General features: G+C 36.6%; 1 protein-coding gene across 1 annotated transcript; it reads left to right on the forward strand.

Moving 5' to 3' along the window:
- Nucleotides 1-6,554: 6,554 nt before the first annotated feature.
- LOC100378661 (arylsulfatase B-like) lies at nt 6,555-14,880 on the forward strand. The gene is made up of 9 exons (XM_002733569.3): nt 6,555-6,578; nt 7,251-7,264; nt 7,872-8,052; nt 8,941-9,127; nt 9,758-9,933; nt 11,660-11,873; nt 12,076-12,322; nt 12,668-12,834; nt 14,101-14,880. The coding sequence occupies exons 1-9, from the start codon at nt 6,555-6,557 to the stop codon at nt 14,364-14,366; spliced, it is 1,476 nt and encodes a 491-aa protein (XP_002733615.2). The 3' UTR covers nt 14,367-14,880.
- The last annotated feature ends 555 nt before the right edge of the window (nt 14,881-15,435 follow it).

A 15,435-nucleotide genomic window follows, 5' to 3' on the forward strand; every position in this document is an offset into this window, starting at 1 on the left:
ATTAGGTACACTGAAGGGTATTAAAGCTGAATTGGTCGTACAGCCAGATGCTACGCCTAAATTTTTCAAACCTAGACCTGTTCCATATGCCTTGCGAACGGCAATTGAAAACGACTTGAATAGGTTGGAAAGAATGAAAGTAATTGAAAAAGTTGATTATAGTGATTGGGCAGCACCGATTGTTCCTGTACCAAAATATGCGGTGACTATAAAGTAACAATCAACCCTGTATTATGTATCGACCAATATCCACTACCTAGCCCAGAGGATATGTTTGCAACCTTGAATGGCGGAAAAAAAATTACTAAATTAGATTTAACCCATGCATATCAACAAATACCACTTGATGATAAATCAAAAGCATATGTAACCATCAACACTCATAAAGGACTTTATAGCTATACACAGTTGCCGTTTGGAGTTGCTTCTGCCCCAGCGTTGTTTCAGAAAACTATGGAAAAAATACTACAAGGGTTAACTGGAGTGGTGTGTCGAATTGATGATTTGTTAATAACTGGAAAGGATGATGCGGAACACATAGACAACCTGAAGAAAGTCCTACAATGACTGCAAGATTATGGTTTGCGACTTAACAAAAGTGTCAATTTATGAAAGATAGTGTTGAATTTATGGGGTATATGGTTGATGCTGAAGGTATTCACACTACGAGGAAGAAAGTCGAGGCGATAAACAACGCACCTAAACCACAGAATTTACACCAATTGAAATCCTTTCTAGGAATTTTAAACTATTATGGCAAATTCATTCCAAATTTGGCAATGTTAGCCCATCCACTCAAACATCTACTGGAGAAAAATGTGCCCTGGAAATGGACAGATGAGTGCGATGCTTCTTTTCGATCACTGAAAGATGAACTGAGTTCAGCCCATGTCTTAGTCCATTACAGTGAAAAACTGCCATTGAAATTAGCTTGTGATGCCTCACCATATGATGTGGGGGCTGTTATATCGCATGTTATAAAATGGCGAAGAAAGACCCATCGCTTTTGCATCTAGGACACTTTCACAGTCGGAGAAAAATTATTCTCAAATAGAAAAAGAAGCACTCGCATTAGTGTTTGGAGTTAAGAAATTTCACCAATATCTTTATGGTAGAGAATTTGTACTAATTACAGATCATCAACCGTTAATTAAAATTCTTGGGCCAAAGACTGGAATTCCCGCGTTAGCCGCCGCTAGATTACAACGGTGGGCTATTCAACTTTCGGCCTATAATTACACCATTGAATACAAACAAACTGCGAAAAATGCAAATGCAGATGCATTATCACGGTTACCACTCAATATGTACTGCAACTCAAAATTGTCAGAGTCAAGCATGTTGAACATTCAGCAAATTGAATTGTTACCAGTTACTGAAAAACAAATACAACAGTCTACCAGATCTGATACAATTTTGTCTAAAGTATGGCATTTTACACAGAATGGTTGGCCAAATAGAGTTAGTGAAGAATTGCAACCATATTTTAGAAGGAAATACGAATTGACTGTGGAAACTAATTGTTTGTTTTGGGGTATTCGGGTAGTAATCCCAGCAAAATTTCGTCATTGTGTGTTAGAAGAACTCCGTCAAGGTCACCTTGGAATGGTAAAGATGAAATCGCTTGCAAGAATACATGTTTGGTGGCCAGGTATTGATAGACATTGAAGAGTTAGTAAAAGGTTGTCCTGCTTGTCAAGTTGTCAGAAAACAACCCACCGGCACAACCTTTGCATCCATGAAATTGGCCTACTAAAGTGTGGCAAAGAATTCACGGTGATTTTGCTGGGCCATTCATGGCAATGATGTATTTGATAGTGGTTGATGCGTCTTCAAAATGGCCAGAAGTAATTCCAATGACAACAACATCAACAAAAACTATACAAGTTTTAAGACAATTGTTTGCGACTTATGGGTTACCTGAGCAATTGCTTTCTGACAATGGTCCACAATATACTTCCCAAGAGTTTTCTCATTTTATAAAAATAAATGGAATTAAACGTATCTTTTCACCACCTTACCACCCTGCAACTAATGGTGAAGCCGAACGATTTGTACAAACGTTTAAATCAGGAAGGAAGGATAACAAAGACATTGATGTAATCCTGACAAACTATTTGTTGTTTTACCGTTGTGCAGTACATAGTACCACTGGAACCAGTCCATCAGAATTATTTTTACAAAGACAACTGAGGACCAGGCTAGATTTATTAAAACCAAATATACAAGGTCATGTAGTACAACGTCAAACCAATCAGAAATACTATCACGATAAACAAAGAAAGCATAAAGAATTCGACATTGGTGAAACAGTAATGATAAGAAATTTTAGAGAAGGGGAAAAATGGATACCCGGACAAATTGTAGAAAGGAGTGGCCCTGTATCTTATAAGGTGAAGACCCCGGACAAGATGATGAGGCGACATGGCGACCAAATTATTTCATACAAGAAAAATATCGGAAATATGGTTGATGGTAATGGTAAACATAATGGTAATGGTAAACAATGTAATGGTAATGGTAAACAATGTAATGGCAATGGTAAACATAATGGCAATGGCAATGGTAAACGTAATGGTAATGGTAAACGTAATGGTAATGGTAAACGTAATGGTAATGGTAAACGTAATGGTAAACATAATGGTAATGGTAAACATAATGGTAATGGTAATGGTGAACACTGTAATGGTAGGAATAATGGAAATGGTAATCAGATCCCAGAACGAGAAATAGAAAGAAGATATCCTGTGAGAGAAAGGAAACCGCCGGACAGACTGCAATATTAAATTGAACGGGATTATGAATTTTTATGTGATTTAGAGTTTATATTGAACATTCATTTCGATTATTTCGAGTTGATATACTTGATATACTTGATGATGTTATAGTTGAATAATTGATATTTATGGTGATATTTCTTGTGATTTTTCATTGAATTTGAAAATAAGTAATGTAGTTAGTAATACACTACATGTCGGATAAGAGCAGACTGTGAAAGAAAAAAAACGAAAAATAATTGGAATAACTGATATACTAATGTACTAATATACTAACAGACTAATGTAACTTGTATAGGTTTGTAGTAATTAAGATAAGACGTATTTAAATTATATTTTCAGTTCGGGAAATTACAAATTAAGGAAGGAGGAATGTAATATATTAAGAATGGCAATTATGCTAGAGTCAGTAGTTCATTATGAATGACAATTGTGCTAGGGAGTCCGTAGATTTTGGGAGTACGGGCAGTCTGGAATAAAGCTTGGACGTGGCCACACGTGTTGCAACAGTGTCCGTCTTTATTGACTCACAAACATTACAAAACTGAGAATATCAAATAAAGAATCCTAATGCGGTAAATCCAAGTTATTGGACGCGTTTCAAAATTCATGGCGCGTTCCCACTAATAATGTAGTTACGAATATATTGTGCACAGTACGCAGTTAATACTCCGACTGTACAGTATTGGTGTACAATTCGCGCTATCAATCCTCACATATTTGTTATGAGATATAGATTCCTTTGAAATAATGAGTTTTCCGCATTTTGTGAGATTTTGTTCGCTCTCTTTTCCATAAGTCAAACACCCGAACCACGTTGAAAGCGACAAAAAAAAAATGTTTGGATTTACTACTCACCCAACAAGTATTTTCATGTTTAAACTGATCTGATTTTAAGTTGACACGACTCGTTTTGTGTGAGGGTCTGTGTAGAAGAAACAAGAATAGTACATGTTCATATACCAGATTTTCGGAATATCCCAACGCCTATTAATGTCTAGAGGCAATTATTGAGTTAAACAGACAAGTTTCACAGACAACGTTGAAAAGTAATGAACCTCGAATTGCATTAAATTCAAAGGACAAAAGTAAAGATAAACAACCTGAAACATACATTGAAAATATACAAATAGAGCAAACGTACTGTACTTTCAACATCATTTGTAGTGAATTAGGAATATCGAATGTCATTTCTATGACATGTACCTTATATCCGTGAACGATTAAGCCAGATATACGACCAATATATACTACATGAATGAGTGAAAAATTAGGACCGCGATCCCACAGACGTACCTTCTGTCGGCGTATATAACAATAAAGAGGTAATACAAGGCGTTGTCTGCTTATTGACTGCAACTACGAGAAGTCTCAGCTGGTAATGATTGTGCACGAAGATTACAAATAAAGCAGTTCTGAAAGATTTTATCCGTTTATTATTACGTAATATAAAACAATTACGTCATCACTTTACGTTTTCTTGGATCAATGCAAAGCCTCCGGCTGTACCTTCCTTAATGTCTTGTATACCACGTGACAAACACAATGAAAGGCACCCTTATATGGATGTACATAATTATTGCAATGGAAAATGAGTTTGCAGCCGAGGGCTACAGATATCGAGTACCTGTTTATTTTGAGATTTAAAATGACTTTGTGTACTTGTCATCTGACTGCACTTGACTTTGCAATTATCAATTAGTATTGATGTCAGTGACCTCCAGTTAAACAGTGTAGAACATTCAATATGGCTGCGATATTAGGAGTACTGAATATGACATTAATTTTAATTGTTATGTACGTATGCGATTCTAGAAAGCATCGTTCACCAATTGCACATGCGTTCATTACCACCAACAAGTTCAGTAATAGTTTCACGAATTGCAATTATATTAAAATGACAAAGATTAGGAATAAGAACGTGAAATATGAACGTACTTAAAGGAAAACATATTTAAATAGAAACAATTTGTTCGTACTTTCAATATAATGTATAGTAATTTAGAAATATCGAATTTCTGTTTTATTTATCCATGAATGATTAAGCCTGTTACACGTCCAAAATAGAATAGAATAGAATAATGCTTATTACATCTTTAATGAAATCTGACATCTCAGTTTTGGCATTTGCTATATTAAAGCTTTTTTTTAAATAAACAACTAAATCACACTGAAAATATAGCACAACAATACAATTAATTGATTTTCACCTTTTCTTATTTTGTAGGCTTTCTGTATGTAATTTAATAACCCGAGTAGACATTGTTTGTTAGTTGTGTTTAAAATGTGTATAAATTTATCTTTGTTGATGTAATTTTTGAAATCTGGATTGGAGAATAGACAATATATTCTTGTATATTTTCTGTATAGAGATCACACTCAGTGATGAAATGGATTTCATCCTCAATCACGTTACATTTTTTACATTTACTGTCCTGAAATGTTATCATTGATTTTGTGTGTTTCTATGTACAGATGATGGCAGCTGATTCTAAATTTGCTCATTGTGTGAACTGCAGTTAACTGTTGTAAATAATATTCATGTCTAATGTCTTTTTTGAATAAACTGTAAGTCCTCAGTTTAGATTCTGTTCTTCGTATGTCTATGTTCCATTTGTTAATGTAGTACTTTGCTGCCATTTTGTTGAAGTTTTGTTTTGTAATATCCATATGAATATATATTACAGTAACTATGCATGAGTGCAAAATGAAAGCCGTGATCCCACAGATGTACGTAGTCGGCGTATATAACAAACATGAGATAGCACAAGACGATGGTAATGATTTGGCGCGAACATTACAAATACAGCAGTTTAGAAAGAGTTTACCTGTTTATAATTACGTAATATACACCAATGACGTCATCACTTTACGTTTTCTTGAATTAACGCAAAGCCTCCGGCTGTACATGATCCATTGAATAAGATGACGTTGTGTTATGTATACCACGTGACAAACACAATGAAAGGCATTCCTGATATGCAAGTACATAATTATGACAATGGAAAATGAGTTGTTTACAGCCGAGGGATACAGATATCGAGTACCTGTTTTTAAATTTAAAATGACCTCGAATCCACATAAGTGCTATAGTATTGTACATATGCGATCCTGTGACACTAGATCGCCAATTACATTCGCTCGAAGTATAAACAGCCCAGCTCAAGGTATCAAATCGAATTGAATATATGTATCGAGTCGACAGGGGAGCTCATAAATGCTTCCAGACGGTGGCTGATTTAATTTAGAAATAGCGCTACGGGTACGCGTTTAATTAAAACCATCGTTACTTATAGACACATATCCCATAATGCAATACGCCAACGACGACATTGTAAAGGTAATCCCAATGAAAACTCTTGCACCCGTCTCAGTACTAGTATCTTGTAATCTCGTTGACTAAGCCATGCTTCCAAATTACAGTAATTAAAGAAACCTAAGGAATGACACAATAATAAAAAAAATACAAATGACAAAATAAATTTAATAAAAAAAAATACCGACCAACCAGCCCTAAGAATGGTAATGAGTTTTCATTGGACGGTTCAAAGAAAAAAAAGGAAAAAATGATTCTATAGATCGTCAGGTAACCATGACCCAACGCTGTGATCTTATTTTATGATGTTGTTCACATAATACAGATATAATATACACTAGTATATTGGGTACTATGGTATAATGAAGCTGGCCTAATAATTAATCATTGCTAGAGAGTTTAAAGCGCGGTAGTCGACGCGCTGCGCATGTGCGAGATATATGGGTCTCATATAAACAAAGATGGCGACTTTGACTGTTGCGCAGATCAACGAGTACGAACTGACACGTTACCAAGCTTTAATTAGGTAATTTTCATGTGATTGGAAGGTATCGAAGGAGTCACCGGCGTTAATCAGTGCAAGTCGCGCTCAGGTCAAACCTCATACTTGTGATTTCCATTTGAAGAGCGCATTTGATTGTGGACAAATCAATGTTTATCAACACAAATGTCGAACATGCGCAGCGCGACGACTACCGCGCTTTAAGATTTGTGTACGTAGTGGGAACGTAACGTGTTGTTCTAATTTCGTTTGCGTTACGTTCTATGGTGAAACAGAACCATGTCAATCCGTCTCTCATTGAGCTACCATAATATAACTATCAAATAAAATTTGTTATGTCATTTCACGTCCGTAATCTGAATTAGTAGTTAGTTCCCAGACATTTAACAGAGCTATCGCTATTCCCATCCACTCTGCTGAGGTCCCAAGCCTGTTTGCCGAATCCTCTTTCCGCAGATCAATGTCATGCGTTTTCAGTGGGTATATAAATATCAGCTGAAATACATCCAATATTTCTTATTTCATCATAAATATACAAAATCACTCTAATATATAACGTTTTATCAGTGTCAGTGAATATTAATCAAAATTGACAGCGAGAAAAGCTCTCTGAAATCAACTACGAGTCAGTCACGTTGATCACGTTCAAAACGACTGCCGTACGACCAGGCAACCGATGACGTCATTGGTTCGCGAGGAGGTCATGCACAAAGCAGTGACGTAATCGTTCTCGTTCCGTTCTCATATGCGCATCTTAATGTCTCTAATAATATGTTGGTCTTTTAAAATTGACAACGACAGATTTAGAGCACGTGTAATTTACAGTATGCTAATCAATGAAAAAGAGCAATATTTGTTATGAACAATTATGTACAATTATATATGAACAATAATATATGAACAATTTGTACGTTATGAAATGGCGTACATTCAATTACATCACGAGAGCGCACTGTCGTCTGATGGCGTGACTTATAAGAACGGTGTATCGTGGTATATAAATATAAAACGCTTTTATAATCTTGGATTATTATTATTATTATTATTATTATTATTACAAAGTAGCCCAATAGCAAGTGTAGTGTTATTGCTTTTCATCAGTTATGTTCCATCGAAATACATGATGGAAAGTTGATGCCATTGTTCCAATGTACCAGACTGCAGTTCGTGCTTATATATTGAAAGCGATTATATATCGGGAGTGTAAACTAGTCATGGTCGGTGAAATACATTCGTTCCTGCTCGTTGCGTCTTGCACACTCGTGTCTTCTTCTAGACCGCACATAATTTTCATCCTAGCCGATGACTTGGGTTGGAGTGATGTTGGATATCACGGTTCGGTTATAAAAACGCCACACATTGACGCGTTGGCATCGGAGGGAGTGAAATTGGACAATTATTATACGTCATTGCTATGTACACCGTCGAGGAGCCAATTGATGACTGGTAGATACGAGGTATGAACAAATATCATCGATTTGTGGTACTGTAAATTTAATATTTTCGCTCGGAATTAATTTTCGTTATTTTCAGTGACAATGAATACTTTTTTTCCTATATTTTACATTCAACTCGTCATAAATCAGTGAAAATAAAATCCACACAAAACATCCAAAAATCTTTTCAGCGAAAATTAATTCCGGCTAAAATAAAGTAAAGTCATAGTAATTTCATAGTAATTGGATTAAGGTTTAACCTTTACACCACTAGTTTCCTCTTTACATCACACATTCACAAAGTAGTCCCATTTAAAGTCTACACTTTCCTTCGGGAGATTGGGACAAAAATAATCAATTTGTTTTTAGTAAAAACTGAAAGTTGACTCAAATTTTGTCGGCTTCAAAATTAGGGTTCATTTCTAGAAATATTGAAAAATATGAGAAAAAAAGTGCAGACAAACTGAATTTAGGCAAAAAAGTTTGGTGGTGAAAAGGATAAGATTCAGTGTAGCCTGTTGAAAAATGTAAGACTGGTACAGAGAAAATCTATCACGGTTGTATTTGGAATAAGAGGTTTATTTGAAGTATAGTAATTGTCATTTGTTCTTATGCCGTCAAGGGTCTAATAAAAATATCAGTGCGCAAGTGAAGTGGGACAATATTGATGTCATGACTTGTTCTCACAATAATATACACACTAGACTATAAACATAAAACGCTAGATTAATCATAGACCTTTCTAAGGTCTAGTAGTTTAACAGCACGCCAATCGTTTGATGACGTAGAGAATTACATAAACGCGCATGCGCTATGAATTAATACGTTCCAGTTCATCAAAATGTTCGTTTTTTTTTCATTTCATTGACAACAATATATTTCCCATAAAATATAAATCATCTTATTCAGATCCACACTGGATTACAACATCGTACAATTGATATGATGCAACCGCTGTGTCTGCCCATCGACGAAACCATCCTACCACAGAAGCTGAAAGACCGCGGATATGCCACTCACATGGTAGGAAAATGGCATCTGGGCTTTTACAGACAAGAATGTTTACCGAATAATAGGGGTTTTGATACATTTATGGGTACGTATATTTGTTGACAGGTTAAGTGGTTATGCATAGAATATTGGCAACACTAAAACAATAAATATTCCTTGAAAGCAATCGGCCGTGATGGTCGAGATCTCGCCGAGATCTACGAGACTTGTTTCTTCTCCTCAAATCATGAGTGTTCTCTCTCGTCTATCGCGTTCACTAAATTATTTAACATTATATAATTTTACACAGTGGGCGCAATTAAGGAGAGAACGGAATACTGCCCAAGGGGCAAAAACAGGTCTCGTGGCTCTCGTTGTCAACGAGATCTCACCAGCCATTAGTGTCTAGGGTTCATTGGATACGTTTGAGTATTATTTGTTCTTTGTAATCGGCATTAAATGTCGCACTATTATTTATTTTCAATTATAACCGGAATTTTGTTAGCGCACATAATACTTGTACGTACTATTAATTCATCTTGCATGCGCATTCATCAGATGAACCCCATATCGTGGGTGGTTACAAATTTTCCGGTTTCGGGCAAACTTGTAAATCAAAACATCAAATGTCATCAGCTTTTAAAATTAAAATGTAAGTATATACCGATTTAAGACACAATGCAGTAATGTTGGAAGAGAGCTGTGTCAAGGCGTCACTTATCACTTACCATTGTAGGATTTTACCAGGCCATGGGCGACTACTATTACCATAATGTCAGTACCGGAAAATTCAATGGCTGGGATTTTCGACGAGACAATGACGTCATCGCTGAACGGTATGCAGGTCAATATTCAACCCACGTGTTTGCAGATGAAGCTCGGGATATAATAAGCAAACATAACCCGGATGTAGTGAGTAACATCGTATAGATCTATGGAATAAAAAGAAAAAAAATACTCCACATACCACTCACAGCTGTTACATTAGTTCACTTATTGTTCCCTTGTAAACGTTAATACGTGATGTTTCTTTATGCTGTGCAATAATGATGTGGTCATTATTATTTGGAATGTGTGCTTTTGCTTATGCAGTTTATTCACTGTTGTCCGTTTTAAATGGAGTTATTTAAATGTGTAATCCTCGCAACCTGTTGCCTGCACTCCAGGGGTAATGACTGATTTTTTTTTCGATCATAGGGTAAATATAAGTGAATGACCGAAGAGCGGTAAACTGATTTAAAAATAACTCAATAATATTTATAAATTAATGTTTAAAAAACCGGGGCCACAGCTTTGTGGAATTGATAGCGTATGTTTAAGCTATTTCGGCCGAAACCATCAATAATCCACTAACTTGTTGTCAATAATTGTATTAATCATTAACAATGTTGAAACTATGGGTCAAAACGTTTACATTCAAAACTTAGTTTATAATTTTCAGTGAATGCTTAAAACGTGTAAAATATGCTGTTTAGTCAATTACCTAACACTGTCATGTCGATCATCATTATCCGCCATTTGTCATGTCATGTCATTTTTGTTTTTGTCCAATCCAGACATGATGGCGCCGTACTATTAACAAGCGCACAGTTCAGATCACTCAATTATTATAGTAGACGAGGGTAAAGTTTTTTTCCAAAATGATGTGCGTTCGTAAGAATACATGAACAGGTTATTTTGAAGTGTTTAAATATTTCCTGAATCACATATAATGTAGATACTCAAGAAATGGAGTATAGTTATTGAATACGTACACTCGATTAGCAAATCACTATGTTTACAATCCCGCACAGCACGCTATCAGCCAAACAGCGCCCTCGCGTCTAGAACAACGCAAACGCAAAGTGATTTTGCAAAACCGCAAGTTATCTTGCTAACGGACTGACCGAATAATTCACAGAACCGCCAAAAAAAACAATATTAGTAATTTAAAGTATTTGTATAATGTCAAAAGCAGCTTAAAATAGATTTGACCCAAATGTAGGAAATCGTGTTAGCTATGAACCCGGTGACTCTTATCATGTATCATTGTCGTAACGTTAACATTGAGCTGGTTTAACAACAAGTTACTAATTACTAGTATTTCGAAAAAAAGTTACGATAGTTTTGCATAACACAACTTACGTTGCGCGTAATTCCATGATACTATATTCGACATACTTACCTACAACTAGCTTGGTAAAAACAGTAGTCTCATTTGTCAGAAAAAAAACAGATACTGCTGCTGAATTGTTCGAGTTACGAACATCGAGTTACAAAATTGACCACGCCCACTTTTTCGAAACCACGCCCGAATTTTAACTCTATGTTAACAGAACTTCAAGTTGCGGGCCACATACATTTTTGTTTTCAAATTTGTTAAAACGGTCACATTTGAAAACCCAAACTTTAATTAAGAGTTAATCGAACTTCGAGTCACGGACAAGATAGATTTTTTTTAACACTGTATGTGCAAAAGTGGGCGTGGTTTCCATAATATGATCGTGGTCATTTTTATGGCTCGGTGGTTTCGAGACACGATGTTCGTAACTCAATGTCCGTCACTCGAGCAATTTAACATCCCTTGTATCAGATGGCGAAACACACAGAGTGTATGGTACACATGCAGTACAATGCAATACACTGTGTTCCTTTTCAGCCGCTGTTTCTGTTTCTCTCATTCCAAGCCATCCACTTCCCGCTACAAGTGCCATCACGATACGCCGACATATACAATACACTCATTCCGAATAGTGCCGATAGACGCACGTACGCAGGCATGGTAACATGTATGGATGAAGCAGTCGGTGGCGTCGTCGCCACCTTGAAGCACAGTGGTTTGTGGGAGAACAGCGTGCTTGTATTTTCAACAGGTGGGTAACTACATGATATTGCATGAATAAGTGCGCCCTCCCACTGTAATTGTGTCACGACTGTCTGTCATGATTTAAATACTAGTAGTACATATATAGCCCTCGCGTTTCTGGTGTACGCGATGTTGTTTTCGATTACGTCACCCAGATGTCGGGCAAACTGCGGAATATGATTAATTCAATATCAATTCTACCCAATCAGACAATGGTGGAATTCATTCTCTCGGTGGTAACTGGCCTTTGAGAGGTGGTAAAGCGTCATTGTATGAGGGCGGTGTCCGTGGCGTGGCGTTCGTTACTAGTCCGTTGCTGCCCAGCCGAGTGCGTGGTACGATTAACAAGGAACTGCTGCATATGACGGACTGGTTTCCTACCTTGGTTCGATTGGCTGGTGGCCATCTGATGGGTAACAAACGATTAGATGGATACAACCAATGGGATACAATCAGGTTGGTCGCCCATCTTTCCATTCCCCGAGATCTCTGTGAGAAATTTTGTCAATGAAAGCAAAATCAGTCTGATATTACTAGTAACAGTAGATATGATCGGTTTTGCATGTTCTTGTTTTCTAATACATGTATATGATAAAACGTGTATAACGATCACACCGTTCTGTCATTTGTTGTACATATAGTTTATTATATTTTGAAATATTCACGATGTAAATATTATGCCTGTTTAGCTATGTTTAATATCGTTCTTTGATACATGTACTGCTTATTGCTGCATTATCATTGATCGTAAACTAATGAAATAATAATAATAATAATAATAATGCTGCTCTTCGTCTACAGTCAAGAAACTCCTTCTCTGCGGAACGAAATATTGCTGACTATCAACCCACTGAAGAGGAAGCCGAATCATTTCGTTGACGACCCGTATGCTGACACTGATAGTTTCGACATCTTAATGAGGGCGGCTATCAGAGTTGGTGATTGGAAACTGATTACAGGACCAACTGGTGAGCACTGACATTCTACGTCACGTTTACGTCTCATTCACTCATGGAATGAAAACACAAACTTTTTAATAGAGAGGCCATTGTCCTACATGGGATCTAAGTGCACGAGCCATGCGATTGTCTGCACGGTCGACTTAAATGACATTTTCTGTAAATCTCACTATCTATTGATAGTGAGAGTATCTGACGCACGGTGTTTACATCGTCGATATTGTTTTGAATTGTAGTTGTTCATGTAAGAAAATTATTGTTTTCTGAGATTTCCGTAAAAATAATGAACCTTACTACGGAACTTAGTTGTCGATTTTAACATTTCTTTCACCAATTTTCACTCTGACAGAAGTGCTTCTTCGAAAGAGAAACTGTAAAACATATTTACTATAAGTTACGCCCTCTAGCGACAAAGTGATTCTATGACGTAATAGTTGACACGAAAGACGTTCGAAAGGTCGATATGGTTTTCATCACTCTCCCATTTCTTTCACCAATTTTCACTCTGACAGAAGTGCTTCTTCGAAAGATAAACTGTAAACAGGGTTAAAAAATGCAATTTGTTTTGCAATTTTCAAGAAATATTAGGACACGTTTCTCAAAAAGCTTAACTGTAACACACAAAATAATGCTATTTAATTGTACCATTATTCATGATTGTACATAATAAACTAATGAACATTGTCATACGAATTATGACCAATTTTGTCAAAATTATGACTACCTTAATCATAGAAGAGCTTCGTCACTGGAGGGTGCAATTTATAGTTAAAGGCCCAGGTATACTATAAATACGCTCATAAACAATAGGGATTATTTCCTTGCTTGTCACGCTGTAGTAAACAGCTCCAACCAAGCTCCGGTAAAAACATGTTTTCTCAAACTGACAGGTCAATTATGTTGTGCCAAAGTGGATGCTTGTGACTATGAATACCACAGCAGTGACTGTGTGTAGTATTTATGACAATAAATAATGTACGAGCTGATATTTTGGCGGATAAAAGTCAAAAACACGAACCGGGGAAAGGGACGTGCTACTAATCTTGAATAATTAACTACTGTCAATCAAAGTCACGTGATGTTGGACTGCTGAAACAGGATGCGTCATAGGCTATGCAAATGATTAACAACACTCATTAGCATAGCCACACCTCCAATTCACACTTGCCCAGGGCAAGTGAATTGGGCCTTTAAGGTGTACTCTTATTTCGCTGACCTAAGTGTTTTTCAAAGTAAACTAAACACGTATGAAACATTCTTTTTCTTCCTGTAAAGGTAATGGTAGCTGGGTAACTCCTGCCGAGTTTGGGTTCAACTCTCTTCATCCCGAAGAACGTACACACTCTGTAGAACTATACAACGTGATCGCAGATCCGAACGAACGACACGACTACTCACGTGACAGACCGGACATAGTTGGCGCACTTCTGGATCGGATTGGTCACTATTATAAAACATCAGTTCCTGTGCTCAACCCACCTCAAGAAGTTACGCGCGCCGACCCTGCTCTTCATGGTGGCGCATGGTCACCATGGAGATGAAATAACGTGATCACGGATTAGGTCACAAAGCATTGAATACTGTGAATGATTTTTCATGACGTTGTCAAATTGAAAAAAACACACTGAAACTTAACAAAATAGTAACAGGCGTATTTATGTATGCGATAATGCACGAGTGGAATACAATGGTTCGGATAATGAAGTTCAACAGCTGAACGATGCACGACCCAAGTGCATAATCTGACTTATAATACATCAAACGCACCTGTTTAATGTACTGGCCAATCATGTTCAACTAGCTACTAGTAACCATGGTTCAACTGATTCTGTTACTGTAAAGTAATTTATTTTATCTGGAATAAATTTTCGCTGAAAAGACTTTTGGGGCTTTTTGTATGGAATTTATTTTCACTGATTTTTGACAAGTTGAATGTAAAAAAAAAGGAAAAAAGGTATATTAGCTGGATTTTTGTTTTCACTGAATCATTCCTTCAGAGAAGATAGCCAAAATTAATTCCAAGCGAAAATAAAGTATTATACAGTGGTACGTTTATTCATGTTTCGGGTAGTTTTTCATTGTTCACATAATATTTTTAATATCGTAGGTAGACGACGTTACATTGCATTAACATTATATTTATGACATTTTGACAGCCAACCACTGGCATTGAATCCCTGGCAGACTAACTCTTATATTGTCAAGTCAGTGTAAAAATAAATGGGGTTGGTGGAATAAGTATTAGAGGATAAAATGTTGGTCTTTGAGCTTCGAGATATGAGTTTGAACCAAGCAGGTCATTGTGTAGACACTGTCTACTACCATACCTTCTGTGATCTGTTTGCCTGCCCCTCCACCTTCATATTTGTTACCAACCCCACATTTCGGTGACGTAGAGGGCTATAATGAATTGAGTATGATCACAATAGGTTCTGTGATTTGTGATCAATTGTTAGTATAGTGGCATATAATGTGATATGGTGGAGGTACAGAACAAATCATTGCAACATTTAGCCCTGGCTTCAGTTAAAGTGCCTGTGCAATGCCCACTCTCACTCTCAGAGTGGGCATTATTTATTTATATTCGGTCAGCCCACTCAAACAGCATCA

The sequence above is a fragment of the Saccoglossus kowalevskii genome, chromosome 18, assembly GCF_978046115.1.
Source record: "Saccoglossus kowalevskii chromosome 18, keSacKowa6.1, whole genome shotgun sequence".
Classification (NCBI taxonomy): Eukaryota; Metazoa; Hemichordata; class Enteropneusta; family Harrimaniidae; genus Saccoglossus; species Saccoglossus kowalevskii.

Coding starts and splice junctions, on each gene's coding strand:
- LOC100378661 (XM_002733569.3), top strand. CDS start 6,555: ATGGCGACTTTGACTGTTGCGCAG. Junction 8,053..8,940: donor TGATGACTGGTAGATACGAG/GTATGAACAAAT, acceptor CATCTTATTCAG/ATCCACACTGGATTACAACA. Junction 11,874..12,075: donor CGTGCTTGTATTTTCAACAG/GTGGGTAACTAC, acceptor CTACCCAATCAG/ACAATGGTGGAATTCATTCT.